The 24480-nt window shown below is 40.1% G+C and overlaps 3 protein-coding genes across 5 annotated transcripts in view; 1 reads left to right on the top strand and 2 right to left on the bottom strand.

Annotated features, from left to right (window-relative positions):
* drp2 (dystrophin related protein 2) overlaps positions 1 to 7587 on the top strand; it is an 87093-nt gene extending 79506 nt beyond the window's left edge. For all 3 annotated transcript variants that reach the window (XM_026331148.1, XM_026331149.1, XM_026331147.1), the window contains 5 exons: positions 210 to 356; positions 1772 to 2024; positions 3582 to 3699; positions 3853 to 3939; positions 4331 to 7587. In XM_026331148.1, the coding sequence (XP_026186933.1) occupies positions 210 to 356; positions 1772 to 2024; positions 3582 to 3699; positions 3853 to 3939; positions 4331 to 4350 (625 nt within the window). In that variant the 3' untranslated portion in view covers positions 4351 to 7587. The remainder of the gene's footprint in view (positions 1 to 209; positions 357 to 1771; positions 2025 to 3581; positions 3700 to 3852; positions 3940 to 4330) is intronic.
* A 344-nt stretch (positions 7588 to 7931) lies between these two features.
* LOC113144738 (uncharacterized) lies at positions 7932 to 15752 on the bottom strand. The gene is made up of 8 exons (XM_026330962.1): positions 15367 to 15752; positions 14213 to 14392; positions 13660 to 13848; positions 12454 to 12630; positions 11813 to 11954; positions 9498 to 10105; positions 8712 to 8853; positions 7932 to 8587 (listed from the first exon to the last, which is right to left on the bottom strand). The coding sequence occupies exons 1-8, from the start codon at positions 15460 to 15462 to the stop codon at positions 7932 to 7934; spliced, it is 2190 nt and encodes a 729-aa protein (XP_026186747.1). The 5' UTR covers positions 15463 to 15752.
* Positions 15753 to 16033: 281 nt separating this feature from the next.
* Positions 16034 to 23852, bottom strand: taf7 (TAF7 RNA polymerase II, TATA box binding protein (TBP)-associated factor). The gene is made up of 12 exons (XM_026331235.2): positions 23761 to 23852; positions 22787 to 22863; positions 22611 to 22689; positions 22030 to 22163; positions 21427 to 21547; positions 21223 to 21281; positions 20638 to 20710; positions 19840 to 19953; positions 18765 to 18959; positions 17344 to 17456; positions 16720 to 16779; positions 16034 to 16332 (listed from the first exon to the last, which is right to left on the bottom strand). The coding sequence occupies exons 1-12, from the start codon at positions 23777 to 23779 to the stop codon at positions 16288 to 16290; spliced, it is 1089 nt and encodes a 362-aa protein (XP_026187020.1). The 5' UTR covers positions 23780 to 23852; the 3' UTR covers positions 16034 to 16287.
* Positions 23853 to 24480: the final 628 nt, after the last annotated feature.

Here is a 24480-nt window from a genome sequence, read left to right on the forward strand (position 1 = left end):
TCTTTGGACTGTAAACCTGGCACAGTGACCCATCCCATTGTGTCCACTCTTGTTTCATTGTGTCTCGTCCTGTAAGACCTGTTCTCATCCAGCTTGCTTTGCCTTGCTTGGGCCTGTATGCTGTCCCATGCTATCCCTGGCTCTGCTTTGTGCTGCTGGTGGCTGTGTGCTGGTGGCTCAGTGTGCTGTCTCCTTTGTGGGGGACTCAGGGATGAAGATCAGTACCTCCTGCGTCACTCCAGCCCAGCCCTGGACCATGACTCACCCTGTGGACAGCACATGCTGCTGGCTCACCTGGAGCACCAGGACAAGGAGCAGCTCCAATGCACCCTGGCCCGCCTGGAGAATGAGAACAGGTCTGTACCAGGGAAAAAAACAAAAACATTCTTTATGTCATAGTGCATTGAGCTCAGAGCTTGGTTCCTTTCTTCTTTTGTCTGGGTGGTGGAGACAGTACTGTATATTCTTCACCCAAAATAAATCCTTTTGAACCACATTTATTGCACATATTGCTATATGACAACAAAGTTCACCGACTCCATCACATCTGTGAAATTAGCTATTTTGTCAGCATTGAGAATTGGGTTAAATTTGATCTGATTATAAATTCGAATGAAGTTTAGATCAAGCTTTGGGATAAGATTTCTAGCAGACATGTAAAAGTTTGGTTTGAGGAGTGATTTTCATCAGTGAAGCTCTCTAGAAGCATAATAACACAAATATGTTTACTTATAGGATTCCCACGCTTTTTGGTATGGCTGCTGCCATTTGCAAACCTCCTGCAGAGAGACACTTTCACACCCTAAATCCAATTGAACAGCCTTAACAAGAAGTATTTTTTGTGCATAGCTGACAGTAGAGCTTGTGAAATAATGTGGTGATGGAAACTAAATCATGCTTTGGGTTGACAATCTGTTGGTGTCTTGCAAAAAGGACACAAATGCCTATTATGGATTAGCTGGTGCGATACAAGTGTACAGTATCTCTGAACCACATAGAGATGTGATGAATTTGTTGTGTCCTGGTAGCTAAGAGGCTCAAATATTTTCTATAAAAGAAGCTAATTCATTTCTCTTATTCACTTAATTGGTTACCAGAGTCAACTTTTATGTGAACGGTTGATATGATTAGTTTTCTCTTGTCTTCAGTTGGGTTATGATCTTAGTCTTGTCTTTATGGTGCTGAAGAGTGCATATCTTCATTTCCAGCTTTAACTTAATTGTAAATAATAGAATCAATCTGTAGATTTCTTGTACTGGAGTTTTAGAATACTTTGTATAGAATAGGTCTTGTCTAACCGACTGAACACAGTAATGTCACTATGTAGCAGGATAACATAGTATGTGTGTCTTTTTCTGTAGATTAATTTTTGTTAAATTAAAGAATACACATTTGTTCGTGCATGAACTGGGCAGAAGGGTGAAAGCAAAGCAACGTAAAAGTGCAACACATTTGTGGGAAGTTCTGCAACAGGGCTGTGAAGAACTGTCTGAATAATAATTGATATTCTTTGTAGAGAGAATGCCACGAGTGTGTCCGGCTGTTATACAGTATCTGCAAAAGGTGGCTACTTTGTGAGTCAACATTTTAGATGAAATTTTGCTTATTTGTTCTATGCTTTAATTTCAGAGTAGGCCTACACTGTGTAAATTTCAATAAAATCTGGGAAAATGGAGGTGTGTCCAAACTTTTGACTGGTAGTATAGTTGTATGTATTCTGCACAGAATTGTGGATCTGACTTTTTTCCCTCCATCTGTTGTGGGTCCACAGGGTGCTGCTGAGCGAGTACAGGCGGCTCAAGTGGAAGCACGAAGAGGCGGTGTCAGTTCCCATGCTGACTGAGGCTGGAGAGGGTGGCCCTGGTTCACCCACAGCGGGAGGGCAGCAGGATGAAGAGCTCCTGGCCGAGGCACGAGTCCTGCGACAACACAAGACGCGCCTGGAGACACGCATGCAGATCCTGGAAGACCACAACAAACAGCTGGAGTCCCAGCTGCGTAGGCTCAGGGAGCTACTGCTACAGGTACACATCCAAGAGGTGATGGGCAGTCGAGGAGAAAGTTGAGCAGTTGTGTAAATACTACACCTATATTCTTTACTTAAGTACAGTTTTCAGGTGCAGTACTTATATTTCTAATCAATTGCATAGGGAAGTCATAAGGAAATATTGGACTTTTACCCCCTTTACCCTCCCACCACTTACTTTTAGGGGGATGAAAAGAAGTACAAGTTTAAGAATTATAAATCTACCTAAAAAGAGGACATTAGCCATAAAAGAAAATCTGTCATACACATTCATGGGTCAAGAAAGTAGCAAATAAGCAATTCAGCTATTTTTATGGCAATAGCTAGCACTAAGTGATCTTACCTGGGCCTTTTCCAGAAGTAGCAACACTAAGGCCATTAAGGAGCTAAAGTACACAGTCCGTTGGAACATTTCGTTTTGTCAAGGTAGCGATGGTGTTCACAGTTTTCTGCAAAAAGGAATCTCCTACCATGTGTATGAAGGGTTTTGGTGTTCCATGTGGACAAGGTGAGGGAGAGTATATAAACCCTTGTGATGTCTTACCTGGAGTGTTAAATACTGTAATATACAGTTTTATGCAACTCAGTGCAGTGTGTCACATACAATTTTTATAAAACAGCAAATAGTCATATGTGGAAAATATGCAAAAGTACAGGTGCTCTGAAAATGTCAAATTTGGGCTTTGGAGATTTGATATTCTAAGACAGAAATACCAGTAGTGGGAGAACACAAAGGTACAGTATGGAAAGAGTTAAGAAAGAAAACAAGCCTTAAGACATTGGAGCATAAATAATAATAAAAAAAGGATTTACTGTAGTCTACAGGAAAGGTGTAAGAAAGACATGAATATGAGCTGAAACACATGGTTACTAGGTTACTATTTTAAGAAGCACATTTTTGGTGCTGTGCAGATGCAGGTCACTGAATTGAAAGAACACAAAATGATTGAGACAACAGGAGAAAGACACTGACAAACAGGATGCTCCTTCTTCAGGTTAAAGACCTGAAAAGGAAATTGAGAATAGGTGGTAAAAAAAAAAGGATTGTAGCGGAAGAGTGATGGCTGCAGAGCAAGAGTTGGTTTATGCCTGGGTAAAAAAATCTAATTCATATAATCCTTTCTCCCTGGACCAATATCACAGTTTCATTTCCTCAAAAAATAACATCTGTAGAATCTGTCCTGGTAGTATATGAAATGCATGTATGAATTCTTTGCAATCTCTGCAGACACTTCAGTTTCACTGCAGTTACTGAACTTACTCACCTCTTGAGTATTGCTACAGCATTGCTAGAAACAATGCAAAGGATAGGAGGTTTCATATAATATCCTCAAGGGTTTAATTATGTAACGTTGTTATTTGAGACATCCCTTCATCTATCAGTGTGTTTTCAACAATGTTGCTGTCTCCAGGGCAATCCACTATTTTGTAATCTGTCTTGTAATTTTGTAATCTGCATTAAAATCACAGTAACGTGTATGTGAAAGGTCTGAAACATGATGGATATAAGCAAAAAATTGCATCAAATGATATTGCATTGAATTTGTAAAAACAGCCCAAAGATGACTCAGAGGCCAATGGCTCAGAACCGTCAACCGTGTCTTCTCCTCTGTCTGGAGGGTGTCACCACGGCGAGCCAGCCAGCAGAGAGACCACTGACACTGAAGCAGCAGGTTAGCAATGTGCAGCCAGCCTCAGATGCTTGACATACTGTATGCATGCCAATGAATGTTTTCCCTTTTATCCCTCCTGTAATTCATGCATCCAGTACATGTGTGACTTTTGTGTGTGTGTGTGTGTGTGTGTGTGTGTGGTTTGTCTGTTAGGAGATGACATGGAGCATGAACAGGACACAGTACTGCAGCTCCAGGAGGTCATCGAGCAGCTGAGAAATGTCTTCCCTTCAGAACCGGGTCAGTTCGTCCTGGTTGTACAGATCTTTGCTGCTATAGCACCACGTGTTTCAAAGGCTGACTAGCTGCATGTCCATCACCCGTAGGAGAAGAGAGTAAATATGAACTACTGAGGGTCGATAGCTGAGGATAGGGATAGGGAGATTAAATGGCAGTGAGGAGGAGTAAGATAAAGAGACAGTGCCAGTAGCAGAGAGAGAATGTCATTGTCACATGTGTTGCAAACTGTCCCGTCACATTGAAAATGCAATTTTCTGGGCAGTCTGCAAAGCCTGTAACTAGAACAGAGAAAGGGATTATCATAATTATAGCCTTTTCAGTTATAACCAAGAACATTTCCTCAGTCTTGTGCATGTGTTTCTAAAATTCTTCTATTATTTCTTAATTTCAGGCACCACCTCACACATCTAACCCCAAGTGGGCCTGGAGGAGTAGAGCGAAAGCCTGAAAGGATGCCTGAGTGCAGAGAGACCAGCTCCATGTAGCTGAGGTCAGGCCACCATACACCAGGCCATGTGACCACTGCTGTGGCTACGATACCCAGAGTTAACCCTTCACTGGAACTTTGTGCACTAAAAGCCTTTTTCACATAAAACTGCTCAAGGCTCACGCTGATGTCCGTTTGGCCAGGCTGTGCTTGATAACTTCAGTGGCACAGCCTGACGCAATGTTAACGCGCCAAAGGAAACTAACGTTAGCAGCAGGTCAGGGAGAGACTAAAGAAAAGGAAAATGCCCAGCCAAGACACTGTGTTTACCAGTATTTGTGTAGTAGTTCAGAGGTGTGAAGCTTTATATCAGTCCATAGCACAAATTGGACCTTCCATGAAAAGAACTTTAAAAATGCACATAGGAATGAAAAAGATATCCCTTTGTTTTGTCAGAATGTCTGTCTCTTCTCTGTGTGTGTTTTTTTTCCCTTAAATGTTATGTTTGTTTCTAAAAGGGAGATGGTGAGTTAAAGCTCACCAGTGTGGACTAGATGAGGGCTGGGCTGACTACATTTCATGTGGCTGCGTGATGCAGATTTTCATGGAGTTGACAGCACCCACAACGAGCTTATTTACTTTGTGAGAATGACACATCATCAGTTAAATCCATGATTTATTTAAGACAGCCAAAGTGCCCGCTAGCACAGCGCCTCTGTACACACACACTGTGTTCTACTAATCCTCCCTAACTGCTTGTCGCTTTCATTGCTCCCCTCTTCTAAGTGAGCCCTTTATGCTCATACTGAAGCATTCAATCACTATACACACACACACACACAGACACACACGTATGCTGCTGTATCCACACTTACTGTTTATTTTGCTTCATTGTGCATAAATACACAAATTGCTCATTGCATGATCAATTATATGTGATGTGTCAAACATGCAGACAACATACACTTTACTAAAAATGGAGATCCATTTTATCTCCTTGGCTCCCAGGCCTCAGACAAGCTCTCAGTTTTGAGCCAGTTTGTGCTGGGACTGAAATTGGGTTTTGTTGAGGAAATGTCTACTGATAAATATCAGCATGCAGGCAACTGCACCGGAATCTGAGTGTGCAGAAAAAGAGAACGAAGGAGCTCCAGGTGATAGCGCTGCCAGGCTGAAGCTCATAGTTTCTCTTGTCAAAGCCAATTCCAGACATTATAGAGGGCTGCAAGCACAGCACCACAACATCCGTCCTACACTGACCTCATCCTCAATAATGCCTCCTTTTCCTGTAGATTTGAGAAGAACAGCAGCTATTGATGTGCTATACATATTTCCCTTGCTAATGCTTGCTTGCTTTTAGATTTCTGAGAGAATGAGTGGTTGAATCTACCAGGGTCATAGGGTGCATCCTGTTCTAGCCCTATACACAGTCAGTAGTTTATAAATAATTAAAATCAGAAGTTCCAAGTTATTATTTGTTTCTATTTCTCAGAAAAATGCCTTAAAATCATACTGAATCCATATAAAACCAGACTTAAGTCTTTTGTGGGTGTTTTAAATTCAGGGAAGGTGACTGCATCGGGAGTGTTTGTGTATCAATGTCCAGTGGTTAATTTGGAGTAACAGGCAGAATGGAAAAGTGGGAATCACAATGCGTGAGTACCCATATATTGAGAGATGAAAGATCTGAGAGACAAAAAAGAAAAGTTGGGAAAAAAAAATCTTGACAGCTGGTGGGAGAGATCCACTTTGATGTGCCTGCCACAGCAAAGTCTCCTGAAACAGTACAAGAGGTTGTCCAAAACAAGTAAGATGTGACTTTGTTTTTCTTTGCAATAATAACTGTCTTGTTCTCACAGAATAGACAGATATAGAGTTCAGTATTCATCCTTAACCTTAACACGACACTTCGACCTATATATATATATATATATATACATGAGCTTGAATCCCATGAGCTGATTCATTAAAGGCACCCTCCTCCCCCACACATATAATGCTCATATTTGACACCCATCCTCCTCAGCACTCATCGCCTATTAGTTTTGATACTGTTGCTAGGGAACTGTCCCCAAGGACACAGTTCCACAGGTTTGTTCGTTGGAAAGGTGATGTGCCGTTTGTAACACAAATGCTAACAGCCTTAGGGGAAGCAAGAAACAGTGCCTTGTTTCCCAAATACAACTCTCCTCTTCTTCACTTCCACCTCCACTAAACCTGCCGCTGTTTTGTTGCTGAAGATAGTCATTATCATCTGTTGAATCCATCTCTGCACCAGCATCGCTTAGGAGTTTTGTTAAAGCCCTTACAAGTCAGAACAAAGACGAGCAGCGAGGCTTCACACAGTCTTACCTCCATACTTTTTGATGTGGGTACATAAAAATGATGTAACGGGAAAAACAGAGACATTGTATTTGTTGTGTTAACTGTAAGAGGAGGCAGACTGAAATAAATACACAGAGTTAAAATCATACATACATTTGTCCCCATGTTTAACTCTACTTCTCTTTGACGCCAGCATCTAAATTAGTGATCCTGAAGCGTCGCATACGCAGACTCAGCTCTGTCTGACTGTGTGATCATCTGATGTCTGCTCCATATACAAATTTCAGTTCTAGTACTTGGCTGGCTATATTCCCCCCACACACACCAATAATACACATCCTGCTCCCTGTGGCGTGACTGAAGCTGTGTGATTGAAGAACAACACTCTCCAAGAGTCACCCCAGAGGACACTGCTATTTCTTTCCAGATTTCTCTTACTGCATGTAGTCGCCCAACATGCTAACAAACCCCATCATTACTCTCCTGCCTTTGCATCAGACCTGCCTCTCTATATCATCGTTGCTTTTGAGCTTGTACTGTATCAAGGACACATGCGCTTGTATGTCACCTCATAAATAACAGGGCATTGAATCATCTAACCTCAAACAAGGTGTTGATAACACTAACACATACACACACTCAGACCTTACTGGTGAATTGCAGTTTCCTTTTTTTTCTTTAATCACCATTAATATACCTCATTAATCTTTTAAAAGTTTATTGGCTTATTTTTATGTTATTGTCCAGCACTCAAACATGTCTTACTATCTTTTCTGTGGAGTTTTTAATCTGTATAAAGAGTTTTCTGAAGGAAGGCTTTTTACTGTAATAACAAGTGGGTTACTGGCTGCTTTGTACTCTTTGTGTACAGAAATAAAAACTTTGTATTTGCCAAACTCCCTGTCTGCCGGGGATTTTTTATGTGCCTGCAGTTATCCCTCTGAGAATTGAATAATGAAAATTAACTCAGAATGATGCCAAACACAGGCTGTTTATATTAATTTTTCTTCCTGTGTTTAAATTTGGATTTGTTTGCAGCAGAATCAATATTTCCTGTTGAGACGTGAGGCTTGGCCGTTTATCACTTCTCTTTGCTCCTGTTTTACTTTCTGCATTCATATTGCTTTTCTTTCTGCTTTAGATCTATGAGGCCCTCATCCCTGTGGCCTTTTGCTCTACGCAAAACAATTTCTACCCATTGGTCTATTCTGATTAAGGGCTACTGTGTCCTGCCTTATCACTAGTGGCTTTGTTCCCTTGGCTTGCAAGGGCCTTGTGCAGCACCTGATTGACATTTGACATTCTTCCTGGCCTTATCGTATGCTGATCTCTCACGCACTACATTATCTTTTTCTATGCCAGTGGGTGCAGTATCAGTATCTTCATCAGTTGCTCGATTATCCGGTGCGCCCTGCCAGTCTCCATGAAACACAATGCTCTTTATATTTTCATTATCTAACCCCTCTTCACTCGCTCCCCCACTCCCCAGCACTTGACTACTCTGTCCTGCTTTCGCATCTGGATTTTTCTCTGTTTCTACATCATCCACTCCCTCAGTCTCAACAGATTTCTCTTTAATCTTCCTCTCTTCTGCCTTCTTATCTGCTTCAATTTTCACTTCTCTGGTTTTCTGTACAAATTTGTTGTTCTTTCTTACTGCTCTCTTGGCCTTGCTTCCATCAGGCCCCCAGTTCTCCTGGGTCATATCCCAGTAGGTCTTATTCTGGCGTGCGTGCATGGTGCGGATGTTCTCAGCCATCTTTTTCAGTTCCTGCTGGACAAAGGGTTTGAACTTTGGGTCCAACTCCACCACCATATCAAAGTCCCTTTGAGCTTCATCCTCATTGCACAAAGCAGCGTGTGCACGCGCCCGTTGGTACACTGCCTTAAAGTTACCTATAGAGTACAATAAAAGACAAACTAATGTATAATAAATGTATACTCATGTACATTTTCCTGTATCAAAATGTCTTTTTTTTCCATCCCAGCTTCAAATTTCATCTTCACTAACATATTTTACCTTTATGCTTTTTCAGCAGGTAATTGTTGAGCTCCACCACCTCCTGATATTGCTTCAGCTCCAGCATGCACTGGCTGAGGTTAAGAGTCAGCGGAAGATGCACTTTTTCCAGTGATTCCCAGTCCTCACCCTGTTGATCCACCTGTTGAGTACAGAGAGAGGACAGGTTGGGTGGGAGATAGGGTGATGAGGGTGGAAGAGGTGTTAGCGATAGACAGCAGAGGAAATAATGAAAAGACAACTAGAGTAAAACTGTGACAAAAGTTGAAGTCTCTACGGATGATGAAAAAAGATGCTGATGTTGGAGAGAGGAGGTAAGGGGCAGAAGACTGTATTAAAAAGGAGGAGAAATCAAAATGGAAGAGGTCGAGTTTGATGAGAAGAAGGAGTTTCTGTGTGAAAAGCATTTGGCAGTTAGACAGGTGTGGCAGAAGTTTAAGACGGAGAAAAGGAGCATAGGCAAGCACTGTCACAATGATACTCTGTGGATAGCTGTTATTTTTAGTGCCTTTTTCTCTGCTTTTCCCTTCACCACCACACCTACAATAACACAGCTGCTCTTCAGTAAAAAGGCAACAGTGACAGATGATTATAGTTTACGAGCCACAGTCTTTTTGTAAGACTCCTTTCTGGCACATTTGATCATGCATTCTACTGAATGAACTGAGCTAGTGGCTGTTAATGTGGTGAGAATCAATTCTGACATCCATCTGGACAGTCATCATTGTTTTACATTTCATACGTGCATGCTTTTATAAAACTTGCTATGTAATTGGCTCCACTAACCGTATTCTGAAGACAGTCCACATATTCTATGGCCTCCTTGAACTTCCCAGAAGCCTCCTGAAAGTGGTTTTCTTTAATAAGGAACTTTCCTTCATCCTGTAGCAACATGACCAGTCGTAACATCTGCTGCCAGTCCTTCTCCTCTGTTTTATCTGAAACATTTAGCTTGATCTCAGTAAAGCTTCTTGTTTCCTCTTCATTATCTGCTCCCTCAGCCAGTGTGGCCTTTACAGGACCTTCCTTATATCCTCCGGGTTCACCTTTGAATGGACATTCCTCTTTACCTCTATCTTTCCCTGGTTCATCTTTACACTTTGTAGTTGCACTCTCACTGCCTTCTTGTTTTCCTTTGTCTTCCCCTTCTTTCTCCTCACCCTCCTCCATCTGATCTGCATTTCTGTTCTGTTTCTCCAGCATGTTCCAGTATTTCTCCTTCTCCTCCCAGTACTTCTCCTTCATGCGCTCCGACAAGGCCTTCAGCTCACGACTGACAAGAGAGGCCAGAGTGACATCCAGGTGGGCCACCATGTTGAAGTCTCTCCTGGCCTCCCTTTCATTCCACACGGCAGCGTGGGCCTTGGCTCTCTTGTAGTAACCCTTGACACAGTCTTAAAAACAGAAAAACAACAATAAAAAACACAACACACACAACTGAAAAATAAGAAAAGCTACAAAGAGAGTTATTGATGTCTAACCTAGATATTCAATAACACACCTGTCTGCTGAGGCTGAGGTGGTGATTTGTCTATGTTTAGGGTGGTGTGAAGGTGTGTACTCTCTGCATGTGTATTTTTCTTCAGCAGAGTTTGCAAAACAAAAAATATAATGCAAAATCCAAAAAAAATATAATCCAAAATGCATACATGCTTTGTTCTTATTCTTCACTAAGTTGTTATGCCTCAAAACAATAGTATGACATTTTTGGAAATGCACTGGCAGAAGGCTAAACGTGAAGCTACAGTCAGTAGCTTAGCTTTACACAAAGACTGGAAACATGGAAACAGTCAGTACAGCTCCACCCAGCAAGAACAAAATTCTCTTGTCCAGCTGACTGATTAACATGTTGCTACTTGCTAAGCATTTTCCCTAAATTGTAAGACTATGCTTTTAAAACATGCAAACACACACACACACACACACATCTTCTTGCACACTATCCCTCTTTGAGCAGAATGGAAGCAGTGCTTGTTTTAGTTACTCTGTGATGGATCCATTCTTCTGTTCCTCTGTATTTAATTTCCCTCTACGCTAAATCTTCATTCAGACAGTATTTAAACAGATTTCTTTGCTGCCTCTGGCCAAAGCTGAGACACTGCAGTGAGCAACCACTGGGTGCTTTTCTAAAGAGTAACTGGATTGAAGGGATGAAACAGCAGTAGAGTGGCTGGCTTGAACTGATACAGACAACATGCTATTGATGGCAGGGGAAACAACAGGAAGAAGAATACTGGTAGAGAAGCAAATGGGACACAAGTGTGAAAAGAGGGTAAATTAATCTGAAGGCACAGCTGGCACAGACAGGAAGGGAGATAACAAGAGGCTGAAAAGGAGAAGAGGGAAAGGTGGAGTTGTGCTGCTGTTGGATGGAGCTGCAGCTTCGTGACGACAGCTTGAACTGGGCCACTGGAGCTCAGAAACTCTTGCCAGCCACAATACTATGTCACTCTCATGCTCACTCACAAGCACATTTACAGCTTTCCTCCTGCTGCCACACAAGCACACACATCATGCGAGCACACACATTCACAACTGTACACACTCACTCCTCATGCTACACACACACAAAGACAAATATAAAGTGGCTGAGAGACAGACAGTAAAATAAGGACTGCCTCAGTGGATCCTGTCTTTGGGTGAGGGGCATAACTCAGAAGGCTCTGAAGTGGAGGCACTGCCAGCATATGAGCTCCTCTAGGATTATATGAGTAGCTATGGGTATGACAGTACAATTCCTAGTGCAGACCAACTGTAAAATCCCCAGTAATGTCCTCAGCCCTCCTACACAGTCACTGAATACACAGCAGAAACATGCAACAGCTACTGCAATAAACCAGCCACAAGCATCAGACCTGTTTTTACAACCCTTTGAAATTTTTTAGAGTTCATATTCATGAGTGGAAGTAACTCTTATGCTCTTATTTTACTCATGACTGAGCAGCTTCTCATGTAGTTTACAAAAAATAGTTTGACATTTTTGGAAATACTTTTTGTGTCTTATCTTCATTGCTTTCTTGATGATGAGTTAGATAAGAAAATGGTTACCACTCTCTTCTCTCCCTGTTAAATGCCATAAAAAATTGTTATAATGCCTTTACCTTTGTGTTTCTCCAGCAGTTCATTGGTGTGCTCTATAACTTCATAATACTCCTCCAGCTCCAACATACACTGGCAATAGTTCAACTCCAGGGGCACAATCATTCGACCTAAGTTAATGTAGTCTATATCACCGGGCATCTCCTACACACACATGCAAAGATGGAAGAAAAAGAATATGATCAGTGCTGAAATGGTGCTTGGCATCTCCTACACATATTTTAAAAAAACTGGGTGAATCCAACAGGTTTAAATATTTTCACACAAATTCAAACATGTCATGGCTGTGAAATACTAAAGGATAATGAAATCTAACAGTTAGCACACATGCCATCAAATTTGTGGATATGTCTAAAGCTGTCAAAATGTGCAAAAGAATTCTGCAAATGCTTATCAAAACATCTCATACACAACTTGTTCTCCCTTCAGTATTCCTTACATCCCCCTCTTATCCTAGACAACCCTCCACAACGTTCCCTTATTTTTCCTTTGCCAGAGCAAGACAGTAACACATAGATCTCCTACTGGCAAACACAAGTTGCATGTCCCAAAAACCTAAAATCCTGTGAAAACATTCACAAGTTTGCATGTAACTCATCACCTCCCTCCCTATCCCATCTTTCTTTCTTAATCTTTCACTCACTCTGGACTGGACTGTTTTCAGCAGCAGCACAGCCTCTTTGTACTTGCTGGCGGCCTCTCTGAATTGTCTCTGTTTGACCAGTGCATTGCCCTGCATGTGAAGAACCGGCACCATCTGTAGCTTCTCATCCTTTTCCATCATCCATGACTCCCTGTGGTAGGACATGGGATCTCCCACCTGGAAGCAGCAGGGACAAGGTGAGAGCAAAACAGAACAAACATGTACTTAAATAATAGTATCCAAAACATCTACATTTCAGGGGAGAATGCACTATATATACTGTATGTGTATATATATATATATATATATATATGTGTATATATATTTGTATATTTTAGTGTATATATATATATATATATATATATACATAGTAGTATATATAGTGCAGTACAGTGCAGTATGTATATATACATACAGACACTTTCAGTAATGTAGCTGATTAGAGTTGGAGTTGTGCAAAGCGGGCTGGTATTTACAAGTCTGCAATAGTAATGATAACTATTTAACTTATCCAGCAAAAACACTAACAGAATCCATTAAGTCTCATAAAATGAAAAGTATTTTTTAATTTGTTGATAGCGTGCATGCATAAAATATTATCTTATGCACATAGGCATTAAAGGGTTTAAAGTGATCACTCAGGACCTTAGAAGCCATTATGCAAAATGAGCACTCAGAAAAATTTTAATAAATTCTGGTAATAGTACTTTCCTTCAGGTGGAATTGTGAATGCACCACCTATACTTGAGTATTTTTACATAGTAGTATAACTACTTTTTCTTAAGTAAAAGAACTGAGTACTTCTTCCATCAGTGAAACGGTGTCAGCTCATGCACAGAAAAGCACTGTGAGTCTATCTGAAATGGGAAGCTGTTAATTTACTGCTGCCAGTGCTGGAACCGCTGGTGAGTTTAAGGCTTCCTGGATAAAGTCTTATTTTAAAGCTGAATGTTCTAGCCAGAAGATGCTTGAGTTTTGTCATTGCTGTCAGTGGACAGAAAGTGTAGTGTGTAGGAGCGTCTCAAATCTGGAAGAGGGTTGGAAGAATAAGTAAATGTGTCTTTTTTTACTGTCACAATATGTTTAAAGATATTAAAATATGGGAAATGCTGTTTATTGAAAAATAAAAAACAGAAGACAGCTCGTCTTTTCTTCTTTCCCTAATTAGTGGGACATACAGTGCAGTATTTTGCCACTAGTGCTTACCTGCAATAACTCCATGATAAATATAAGTGGTTGAGGTGTTTTCATTAGCTCATCCAGCTCTGGGAAGCCAGTGGAATGATAGTGGAACAGGTTTCCCATGCCGCACATGTGTCTTTGGCCCTCTAGAGGGTCTTTCCCTTGAGCAATCAACCTCATTCCCTTGGACACAATCGGATACAACCCTGTGTGCTGCAAAATGAAGATGTCAACAAAAACATAAAAAGGAACTGCAGCAAAACATAGAAACTCTTAATCATGCTAACCCCCTGGTGCCGCCAGTCTGTGCCAATCAGTTCTACAAGGAAAACACAAGACATAGCCACAATTATACTTGCAAATGTCACTTTTCTCCAGAAGGAACACTGTTAAAATTTGCACAAAAGACTGTTCTGTTTGTGTTTGTAATAGTGAGCATTTAGGAGGCTTCAAAAAGTTGATTCATGTGCATCTTAATGAGCAAAAGCTTCCCTTCTTCACTCATGAACATTCATTAGGACCCCGTCTAGGGTCAAAATATCTAAGTGTGGATGTATGTGTGTGCAGTTAAACTCACAATAGCGTCACACCAGAACTCAGCCACTTCTCCAATCCTCATGGATGTCAGCAGGGTCTCCCACACTTCCATCTTGAACATCTTCCCCACAAAGATTTCAGCTGGCCTGCCAGTAAGTCGACTGTCATCAATGACTGTCCGCTCAAAATTGTCCAGCAGTGTCTGGAAGTGGAACACCAGCTTGGATGGAAGGAGGCGAATGGAGGGTTACAAAGGTTTAGAAAGCAGAGAATAATGGATATTTTGATAATAATAATAATAGTAATAATAATAATAATAGTCTAATCCCTTGTGGACAGTCCATTAATGATTCCCATGTTTTTCTTGCTTTTCATTGCAAATGTTAATTTTTGTCCATTAATAGTGAACTTTCAAAGCCTTTTTTCACTACTGGCTAAATGAACAAACCCATGCATTAGAGAATCGTATTTTTAAAGCTTGATACACATTTACTTTTTTATTTTCATTATTTTTACATACAACATATATTTTTGATATGAATGCCATCACAATAGATTTATAGACAGACACTTCTACATACACAGACATGTTCCATATGTTTGTGCACAAGTGGTAAAAGCCTTTGTGTAAGCCTTTCGTCATTCTGACTGCAAAATGAAGTTGGCTACATGTAACCTTCTATTTATAGTGTGACAGATTGCATATAATAGTCTCTTAACTGTGAGCAACTGGGAATCACCTCACTGGGGAGCGAACACACAGACACACTGTAATACAGACATGCAGGTAAATGGAAATTTGTGCTGGCACTGTCATGGAAAATATCTGTCAGTGTTCAGGCTCTGTGCCATATGGCTGGATGTGACTAAAGGGGAAAAACGTCAGTGACCAGGAGATCAGTGGACGAACAGAACCAGAGACACAGTGCCAAAATACATGTTGCAATTTGGTCAACCAAATGTTTGCTCTGTGTGTAAGAGCCAGATACAGAATAAATTTCCTCAATGCATGAATAATTCAACAGAAGTTAATTGCAGTGGGCAAAGCAACACACAGCTAAAAAGAGACATTTTCTGTGGAACATTAATTACACCATAATAGTAATTATGCAAGAAATCATTCTCTTCAACATAATGGCTTTGAATCTTGTAGCCGATTATTTCAGTTATCAGGTTAAATGTGATTTAAAATACCTTTGTCCCAGGTGGAAAGTGTGGCAGCGGTCCCGTGCCTCCAGCCAGAATCTTCTTCCTGACTCCAGGATAGTTCATAAGGTATGTCTCTTCCATTATCACTCTGCCTTTGGCGGTACCTGACAGAAAAGTGCTTGTGTATTTTAGTGATTTCTTTTTCCTCTCAGTCTGCCCTCTCCTGGCTTTCTAATTAGGTGATGGAGAGAATCTTGGTTGGTTAGCTGCTCTCTGACAGATGGTAGGATTAGAGAGGGTTTGGAGATGGCCACTTTAATCTGAGGAGCTAATCCCTTGTCTCACCCTGTGATTGGTGGGGCAACCACCACAGAAAAGAGGAGAAAGGTGGGGGATGACTACAGAGTCCAGAACCACACGTACAAGAAAGGCCCGGGTCATTCTCGAGCAGGTAAAGATCATTCTGGAAGGAGAGCAATCTGATGACATAATGTGGTTTAGCTCTCGGGCTCAGTGAGAGGCATCTGCATTGAGCTTTAGCCTTTTAAACTGTAAAAACACTGGGAAAAGTTCATCTACATATGAAAATGATATACTAAAATCCTGTCTTAAACATTCTGTCAAAATCAGTGCTGTGACACAATGAAACTGCAAGTTTTTGTTTTTATTGTATCACTGTAGTTTATTCTTCATACAGAAAATGAAATACAAAGATTTAAAAATGAAATAACAGTTAACATTGGAACGAAAAGCTTAAAACAGAGCTATTCATCTCCTTTAAGCTCATTAAATAATTTTTTAATTCAGTAACAACAACAATGTAATGCAGGAAAGTAACAGGGTATCACAGATTACATTGCAAGTAAGCTAATGAAGACTCTCTCCTTCCTGGATGAAGGCTCTCCTCTTCTTCTTTATGGTGTCAAGGTGTGTGTGTGGCTGAAGATGCAGGCTGCCCCCTAGTGGTCACTTCTCTATCAGTGAATCCAGCTGCTCCTGCAGGGAGGCCAGCTGTTGGAGCAGAAAATAGAAGGTGTGATAGCTGCCCAACAGCCCTGGGGTGTAATCGGACGGTAAGTGGATAAAGATTAACATGTCTTTTCACATGAATTTGCTCTCTTCATTTATCAATATAAACAACCGCCCAAGACAGTGGGTGGCCACTATGCCATATCTGCAAAAAGGACTCTGCTAAGTGCCGCTTACAAATAAAATTTCAAATGATAGAATTTCAACTTTGCTATTAGGAATGAAAACTGCTGGGTTTAAAAAGGGCACCAAGCACAATGCTAACATGGTATCTGACATTCATACAAGATTAAATTCATGCAAAATGCTGAAAGCTGTGGAAAGCTCACAGCAAGCACTGATCCTTGGCTTTTACGAAAAGGCTCTTACCTGCTCCATCTCTCGCTCTTCCTGTTGAATAATCTCATGCAACAGGGCTTGGAATCGGTTCTTAGAGAGGAGAGAGACAAACAAGATTTGTTTGAGTCGACATGCTGAGCCTCATTAAATTGTAAAGGCTTTAAATGTGTCTGCCTGGGTTGCTTGTGTCACTATCTCCTCTCTGAGAGAAAGGCCACTTGGAATGCCTGTCAGAGACAGCTGACCTTTTCCCTGTGTCTGTGATAATAACGACTGGAGATGGGGCTTTGACAGCCTCAACACACTGGGCAATGAGATCTCCAAATGGCAATGTAAAACGGACCATGTCTGCTCATGCTCTGCCCTGCTAAAGAGTGCTTGGCAGAACAACACATTTTCATGCCATTTATGGTGCATGGATATGCCTATACAGTAAAGGGCTGACAGGAGAAATGTAATATTTAAATAATATAAAAAGGCCTCCACATTGTGTGTAATCAGCTGTTTTTTTTTTATATCTTATCCTGCACAAAGACTTCTGCCTCCAGCCTCATCTGCATGTTCTTTTTTATGTTTTTGCAGATGCAGACCTAGTCTGTGTGTGTGTGTGTGTGTGTGTGTGTGTGCGTATGCGTATGCGTTTTCATTGCTTACTTTGAGGGCCTGATTTTCCACTTTCATGATGAGCTCCTCCTGCTGCTTCTTTCGGGCACGGGTATCCTGAAGCTTGGTCTTGATGCTGTTGATCTGCACCTGATACTCCATAACTGCAATGCACAGCAGTATACCCACATGTCAGAACTGTCAAAAAACTCTTAAATAATCACATCATCCATGATACTGCTTTTTTCTGCAGTGAAGACAAGACAGAGTAAACTGGAAAGAGAAGAAGATGAGATACAATTTGAAGGTGACACTGCATTCAGAAAGCCACAAGGACAAGAAATGCACCTTAGAACCACAAGGATGCCTGCATTTTAGTTCGACAAATTGTTGTTAATGAGAACAACAAATTCATTTAAAAGGACGTGAGCCTGCCGTCCAAAGCGCTAAAGACAGAACTAAATCAGTCCGCTCTAACCTCCACTGAGAGCTCTCATTAAGTCTAGCCAAAGTGATCACGACAACGTGTGGCTCCATCACAATCAGCAATCTTCCAAACTAATTGTATTTATCCTCTGCTTCCCCCAACTCTGATACAGCCCATTTAATACTCAAAAACAAGCAGCATGAAGTCCCTGCAGACTCACTTCATACAACACAGCTGCTGGAAACATACAGGAGTACTGGACCAGACCAGGAGAACTGACTGGCAGCTCCATGTATGTAGATAAGGAGGCACTGAGCTGTCAGGGTGGGACAGCTGACTGAACCACACGCTAAACCACAACTCCTGTCAGACAGGTTGTGGGAGCAGGAGAGCTGAGAGCTGGCTGTGTGCGTCTTTGTGGGCAAGGACCCAGCATGTGTGTTTAAGTGAAAATAGGGCTACTTATTTGATTGAGTGTGTGCTGTCTGACCTAGAAAATTCAGCTCTGATTAGAATACCAGATACCTGGCTATGGGTTTTATTTTGACATCTCTTTTGACAAATATCTGAGGTGGGTTTTATTTAATTTCATCTCTGACTAATTCAAGCCTCCAAATCTGCACTAAAGTCATCAAGCAAGTACCTGAGCAATGACTGCATAATTCTAATGCTGCATTTGCTTGCTCCACCTAAGTATGAATAAACACAGACTGTACAGCATGGCTTACATAAACCTGAAACTCCCACCAAAAAGATACACATCCAAAAGTTATTTACCTAATAGTTTGGATGTGTACTTGTTCTATTAAACGAACGAATACTATACTACATCAAACTATAACTGAAAATTAGCAGCCAGTAACTTTTATTCAAAAAATAAAGAGACCCATTTTGAGATTTTTTGGCCCTAGATGTTAGGAACATAAAATTCATTATTATATAAAGGGACATTTCAAAAAGCTACAATTATCAATATGCAAGGATACCCTAAAGATTAAAATTTTAAACTGATACAGTATTTCCAGAAACATGATTATTCTCTCACCTATCTGGCTGTTTCTGTCACTTTCATGCTGCGTAGAATCAGACTCGTTGAATTTGTCTTGGAGCTGTCCGACCAGATCATCCTCTGTGTCCATGATGTTCAGATCCTCGTCCTCGTGCCGGTCCCCTTCGTCCTCCTCGTCCTCACTGGAGCTGCTGATGTCATTGAAAATCTTCCTCAGTTCGTCACATTGGGCTGGGCATGAGGAAAATGTGAGCGTTATTAGCATGTTATTAGCAAAGATGGAATCAATTTAGAATACTTCTAGTGTTTTTTGTGGTGCGACATAAACCAAGTATCTGAGATGCAAAGAACTGTATTCACAGAAGCACGAACTAACTACAGATTGTTGTTTACATTCACAGAGAAGTAAAAAAAAAAAAACAAATCACTTATTTCAACACTGTTATAGCACTTTTTAAAAGCACCTGAAAGTTCCAGCATTTACTGTGCACCCAGGTGCCAGGAATATAGAGGCAAAAATAATCTTAAAGCCAAAGGTAAACTAATGCTTCAGTGCACTCTATTTCCATTTCATATCACTGGAACAGAGGCTATCAGGAATGACAAAGGTAGTGTGCAAGTTCAAAATGATGAAGACCTTTGCTAGTAAAGGAATCAGCACTGAAGAAAGCACTGTGCAACAGTCAGGTCAACTGAAAGCCCCATCTGTGCCATTTCAAAGCAACTGTACATTTATGCCACAAAAACAGAAAAATCCATTCAAAATGACATTGTATATTTGTATCAAAATGGTATATTTTAAATTTGCCAATATTCTTTTATTGCAGATATACAGTATATGTGTCAAGATACAGTATATAAAAAGAAAAAAACAAAGAAACTGACAAGGTGGACTGCATATTTGGCCAAAAAAAGAAAACAAAATCAAATATAAATACAGACCCAAACCATTTACTAAAAATGTAGTGCTTTGTGTTCCTATAGGACGTGTGGTCATGGTACTGATACATGCTGCTTTTACTGCCTTAACTGAGTGGAGGAACTGCTGTGCTAATGAAGCACTTCGCAACTTGTTCACCATCATTTACTAAAAGAAACATATTTCACTTACCAGAGGACCCATGACCCAACTTATGCCCAGAGGTGCCAGGCGAGGAGTCCAGATTGGCCAGAGAGCCGTGCTGATCTGCTTCCTTGGACTCATCTTCTGCTATTACTTCCCACCCTAAACATCAAGAGTTAAGGTCAACACACTCTCTGTGGAGCCCCCTCAGCTGTCAGAAGTCCTACACTAAAAGACTTGCAGTCTTTCAAAGCCTTCACTTCTCTGAAGAAGACTTGAAGGGTAAAAACCAGATGATACTCCACGGGAACTGTCTTAACTTTAACATTCATTAGTCTGCCATGTGTATGTCTGCGACTGCATGAAAAAGCTAAAACTATAATTAGAACCCAGCTTCACTCTGACCAAATAAGCAACGATAATGAACAGTCCATCTCAATTAACACACAGCAAGCAGCCACTCAAAGCAGCCATGCTGTGCTCCTATTCTGTCAGGCAAGTTTAGAGTTTCATTAGAGCGCTAATAGCACCCTTGCAAAGTGCATCTCTCTCACAAAGGCATTAGACAGAGTGAAGTGAGGTGAGGCAGGCAGGAGTCAGTACACCTGTTTGGTCATTAGATCAACCTATTCTGGATGTGAGGTGGGAGTGAGGTTAACTGTCCTAAAAAGACAAACTCACAGCACAAATAATTTCCAGCTAATTCTACATTAAAGAGCGAACACTCCCTTTCTGAACCAGTAGTACTTTTCCTGCATTGTCTTGCATGGTCATGTACAGCCTTGCTGCTTTCAGGGCTTTTTAAAGATGGGCGTGTAAAATATTTGTAGATGTCTAAAAGGATACGGACACTGACAGCCTCAGCGTCTGTGCTCAGCAATCTCTTCACTTCCTTTTCCACATCAGGAGATTCAATGTACTGTGAGAGAGAAAGAGATAGAGTTACATGACCAATGTAGTGTTCATAGCATCTTTCTTGCTGTCTTTGTCTCTCACACACATATACGCCCACACCTATGCGCACACACACACACACACACACACAAAGGTAGCAGCTGGCCGCATGCCAGGAAGCACATTAGCGATTAAAAACCAAAGGGCCCAAATCAATATGGCTTGGCTCTGCACCTTGAGGAAGATTTATTCAAAAGACAAAGTAGAAGTGTAGTGCTCAAGCACACTTGCTTTCACTTTGATCAAAGCAATAGTGAAATTGCTTTTTTTTTTGCATACCTTTGGGGTAAACTATGATGGAAAGGCTTTATTTATATGTAAATCTTAGTTTTCACTTTCACCACAGTTCCTGTTTTATGAAATGTAAATGTCTTATTGGAAGAGAGCCTAGGAAAGGGATGGATTATCAGACAGGATGCTAAAGAGATGTATGGGAAAGGGAGGGGAGTGCTGAAGGGCAAATGGAAATGTCAAAACCTTCTTTTTCGCAGTCTTCCGAAATCTTCTCTTACGTGTGTTCTTCAGAGGGCAGGTGACTGGAGACCAAAATAACAAGATTAGTGAAGTCAAATGACTCAATCAGCTGTGCAGGGCATACTATGTTTCCTGCATTGCTGATGTGCCAACTTGCCACCATTAACAGTTCAAAAAGCTGATGTATGTAGATGTCTGTCTACTTACTGCCATGGTTCCAAACAAATTTCTTGTCCTTGTCTTTGTCCTTTTTCTTGGTCTTAGGGTCAGTGCCAGTTGGCTCCTCTAAAGGGGGATAAAGGTCTCCATCTAGTGTACATACCAGCATCTAACCCATGGATGCAAACATGAGAGGCAAATTACTGCTACATTCTGCTTTCATTAATGCTCCTGTACTACTATATTATAAGAAAGGGTGAGATATTGTTAAAGTAAAAAGTGTTTAATATACTTTGTAGGGACAATTTGTATCTAAAATATAATAACAAATGCTATCGATTTATTTGTTAACAACAAATGTTACCATCAGTAAACAAGGGAAACGACCACCCACAGTGAGCCTTGTTCTGTTAAGAGGTTTCTATACCACTGTCAGCAAGTGCTTGCTCAACTGGGATTGTTGGGTTTTGACCTTATTATGTAACATGATATACATGTCAGTATACATGAAATAAATTGTAATTATTCATTAGATACATTACATCTTAAAATTAATGCCACAGTAGTGACCATGAAGAAAAAACTTTTTACTGAAGAACATCAAATGTATCCATTGAAAATGAATTCAGTATATTTAATGCTATTGCTTACCTGACAGACATCAGCAGTCTTATAAAATGTCTTTTTGTCCACCGTTTTCAGAGACTCAATCATACAGGGTAGATCCACTAATTTGCAGGCCAAAGGGACACGGTCCACTCTCACGATGCCATGACGACCATCAGCTACAAATAAGCAGGACAACATGATTGATTATAATGAGATGTTGTGAGTGAGGCTGCAGTAGCCACTGCCATTAGGATACTGCAGTCAGTGTTAACTTGAAAAACAGTTCCAATGCAGGCACAAAACATGTTTTCAGACATGTATAAGATTAGCTGCATAAGGTTATTTACTAGTAAATGTAATGACACTTCAAATTTGTTTTCGACAGATGTAATGATTAACATATAACCACAAAAGAGGAAACAAAAATCAGTCAAATTAGTTGTGCTAGTATGTAGATATCATGTACCCCTAATTACCAACATTTTGATTTCACTCTAGAAATATACACATTTCATAATATAAGGAAATCAGCTTACATAAGGGAACAGGTATTAAAGACAAATTAAATTAGTGTTTGAACAGTGACATCACGCGGGTCAGACAAACACCGGTATTATGCTTACGATGCAATTCAATGGTGAGTCTGTCTTTCATGTTCATACTGCTAGACTGGGCAATCCTTCTTACTGTAGATGCATACTCCTGTACAAGAAAAAAGATGAACCCACATCATTTTTCAGTTAAAGGCCACACTGAATTTCAGAGAAATAATCAATTACTGCATGTAAAACAGTCTCACCGAAGGAAGCCTCAAGACAAACTGGCTCTCCAACTCATAAGGAGCATCTTCCTTATTCTTAGAGCCGACCTTTCCAACTAGAATCAAAGCACATCACCAAAGTGGTAAAACACCTCCCTTTGTGGTTGATATGCATTCAGAAAACCATAATGTCATAATTCATTAGGAGCATACTGTGAGTTCTGCGGCTACAGTACAAAGTTCAGATCGGCTGGTATTAGGATGATCCTCTTTCTGCATATGTTGAACTAACAGAAGCAACCATGTCTGGGCTGTGGTTCTTCAGCATTTTATGAGGTTTTAGGTCCTTAACCTCACACTAAACCTTTTAGGACATATATAGCCACTTCTAACAAATTAAAGGCCTTACACTAAAAATAGAGAAAAGCTGCAACTCTCTGAAACAATATTTTCTTGTAGGTCATAGTTTTATTTAGTTTCTCTATGGAGATTTTATGAATGCACTAATTTTTATTGTATCTTGTAATATTTAGCTATACTCTGCTTTGGTACTAACGCTACTACGTATTTATTACACAATAAAATTAATGAAATCTCCTTAGAGTACATCAGCAGTTAAGTCCACTACACGGCTAGGGAATAGAAGAGAAATATATCCCGTGTATCCCATTTGAGTGCTGACTTTTAATTTCTTGTGATAAGTAATAAAGCAGCCAAACTGCTAATACTAGCTAACGGTAGCTAACTATAAAAACAACGTTAACAGCAGCTATCTATCACAGTTAGTGTTACAATAATGTAACGTAATTTAACAACTAAAATCCTTGAATGATGGACACCATCGCTCACATCGTTCTGTAAGCAGATGAACTGTGTCCTGTTGTTTATTTTTATGTTATTCTACAGCTAACTATTAATTGATGTTGCTAGTTAGCTTAACGCACACTCGCTTTATCGGTGCAAAACGGGAACCTAGCTGTTGTTAGCTTAGCAGCTACTAAATTTTAACGTACCTTTCAGTTTCGAAGTCATCTTCGTTTTTGTAGTTTGTACGATGAAGCTGCATAAATGTGTTTCAACGACAAACAGTGAACATACAAAACGCTGATTAAAATCGACACAACTCAGCTACATGAAACAGCCATTACTGTTGCTACGTTCACGGGCTCCTTGGACTTTTCAGCACCTTGTACACACACCCCATCATATGTCACACAGTTAAATTTTAAATTCCAATAATGTCATATAATATAACTCCAAACTTTATAACATATAAATGGCGTTTTGAATTAACACTAGTAATAATAAACTTTCCCACAAAAAATAAATAATAATAAACATTTCCGATAAACTGTACCGCGACTCGCAAGACTTGTTAAACGGTAAGCGCAGTTGATTAAATAACTTTAACATGTGAAATAACATTGTGAAATATTAAAGTCGCAGCTAGTTAGATGATGCAAAGATGTGCTATATATATATATATATATATATATATATATATATATATATATATATATATATATATATATATATATATATATATATATATATATATATTAAAAATAATGATATAGAAACAAAAAAAATATTTTAAAAAAACAGGACTATAACCTTTATATGTCCTACCAAAAGCATTTTTATTAAACATTAAATTGTAATTTCGTTTAAACGCCACGTTCGTCAATATATATAGCAGAAATGACATCACCTCACTTCCTGTTATGTATATC

The sequence above is a fragment of the Mastacembelus armatus genome, chromosome 10 (assembly GCF_900324485.2).
Source record: "Mastacembelus armatus chromosome 10, fMasArm1.2, whole genome shotgun sequence".
NCBI lineage: Eukaryota > Metazoa > Chordata > Actinopteri > Synbranchiformes > Mastacembelidae > Mastacembelus > Mastacembelus armatus.